The sequence below is a fragment of the Zerene cesonia genome, chromosome 25 (genome assembly GCF_012273895.1).
Source record: "Zerene cesonia ecotype Mississippi chromosome 25, Zerene_cesonia_1.1, whole genome shotgun sequence".
Lineage (NCBI taxonomy): Eukaryota > Metazoa > Arthropoda > Insecta > Lepidoptera > Pieridae > Zerene > Zerene cesonia.
The window spans coordinates 2,340,667-2,342,953 of NC_052126.1; the positions used below are offsets into that span (position 1 = coordinate 2,340,667).

Consider the following 2,287-nt stretch of genomic DNA (forward strand, 5'->3'; position numbering starts at 1 on the left):
TCGAATCTTGAAGTAATCTTCAATCTAAATTTCGGTATGTTTTCGGACGTTATAAACGTGAAAGAAGTTACAATTATTAGGTTAGAAGTTGGAACAAATACAAAATATGTTTTGTAAGGATAAATGTTTGATCCATCCTCTGTTCTATTTAGAAATGAAATGCTAAATTTTAACACATAATTAGGGTAAAAAAGTCACAACACAATACCGAATAAGAACTTTTCAGTTCTATTATCCTTTTAATTTATTTTAAGTAACTGTGAGACTATTTTAATACTTAACTTTTTCCGCATAACAACTTTTAAAGATTTCTCTTCTACCTATCGAACATATATACATAATTTTTATGTACAAAAAAAAAACAATTGTATTGTATTGGTCAATAGTTTATTCTTGTTTGTCTCTGGTTTATTGTCTTGGTTAACCATTTCTTTTAATGGTTTATTGTCTCTGGTATTAGCAACAGATTGAAAAATGGCAAGAAGTGCGGAAGCCGAGGTGGAAAAGATGAAAGCCTTGGAGGAGCGCATAAAGGCACCGTCCATTTGGGGGAGGGTGCCATGTGGTATACGCTTCGAGGACTTGCAGGATAGGAGATATGAAGACGCTGTGAGACTGTTGAAGAAACACTATTTGACGGAAGAGGTAGTATCATCATCATCATCATCATCAACATCATCATCATCATCATCATCATCAGCCCATATATGTTCCCACTGCTGGAAACAGGCCTCCTATGAGGGTTCAGGCCATAATCCACCACGCTGGCCAAGTGCGGGTTGGCAGATGTCACATGTCGTCAAACTTTTAATTCTTGGACATGCCGGTTTCCTCACGATGTTTTTCTTCACCGTTTAAGCAGTGGTGATGTTATCCACATGCGCAGATAAATTGAAAAATCAATTTATTTCCTGCACGCTCGCCCGGTCTCGAACCCCGACTTATATATATAAGTAATATATAAGTAGTCTCATACTATTATTTAATTATACGTAATTACGCCGTCAGACAAGCAGGATAATATAATATATCAGTCATCAATATAATAAACTAGCTGCGCGGTTACTAGCACTATCCGCGGTTTTATCCGCGTAAGTCTGTATCCCATAAAAATATTAGGATAAAAGGTTGTCTCTGTGTTATTCCTGTTGTCCAGCTATCGACGTAACAAATTTAATAGTAATGAACATACATACACATATCCATCCTCACAAACTTTCGCATTTATAATATTAGTAGAATAAGATTTGGGTATTTACTTATGTAATGTGTTTTAGTTAATTTAAGATTGAGGATTGTATCCTTATAAGCATAAAGGAGACATATTTCAAATTAAAAAGATACTCAATTAGCGACGTTTCTATCTTTAAATTATCTTGTGACGTCTGCATATAAACATCTTTGAAACATCGGTTATTTTTAGCCTAAAACACAGTTGAATTGATAACCTTCTCCTTTTGTTAGAGTCGGTTGAATAGTATACTTATTTTAAATTCTCACTTAGTTTTCTTGTTCAGCATGATATAGAAAAAAATGCGTTTTTCTTTTTTAAATGCTCTTTAGGTATTTGTATTCAAACCCATTAGCTGTAAAAATCTCCGATTACATTGTAAAATATTTAATCAAAGGGTTAAGAGAAAAATGGATAGACCGTTGAAACGTTAATTTTGTTAATCGAGACGCTTTGAGATCTTAAAACACCTGTATAGGAGACTTTCAAAAATTTGGGATAAAGTGGTCCTGTCTGCTTGTGGAATTGTTAAAATAACGTGATTTTATTGGTTCGAAATTATGATAAAATTGTAATTTTATTAAATTAATTTATTAAATAGTTTATTTATTTATTTATAAAAATCACTTGCCATAACAGGACAAGCCCAATGCGACAGTGATACAAGAAAAATAATAATTTTACAACAAACTTAACTAACTTAAATACTAGATACATGATTAACTAAAATATATTTTCTAACTATAACAGCTTAAATATAATAAATGTATATGTAAACTGTCGTTTTTAAATGGAGCCATGAATGCGTAAAGTATCCATATTTATATTAAAAATGCAAGGGAATCTGTCTGACTGTATGTTTTAAGACTAAAACCGCTTTACGTGTTTGAGTCAATTAAAAAGCTAACATTCCATTGTGAAAATCAATTGCAAAAGCCGCCGCCAAGACCTCCAGTTTTAAAATGAAAATTTTCTCGTTCAAAATACCTAGTCTTGCCATAAATATTGTAATAAAGAAAAAAGAAAATTGTTAACTGCAAATAACATTTATTACTT

At 32.0% G+C, this 2,287-nt stretch overlaps 1 protein-coding gene across 1 annotated transcript in view; it reads left to right on the plus strand.

The window, feature by feature from the left end:
- Window positions 1-474: 474 nt before the first annotated feature.
- The window catches only part of LOC119836583, a 10,733-nt gene continuing 8,920 nt past the window's right edge, over window positions 475-2,287 (plus strand). The window contains exon 1 of the mRNA XM_038361965.1: window positions 475-645. Coding sequence (XP_038217893.1) covers window positions 475-645 — 171 coding nt within the window. The remainder of the gene's footprint in view (window positions 646-2,287) is intronic.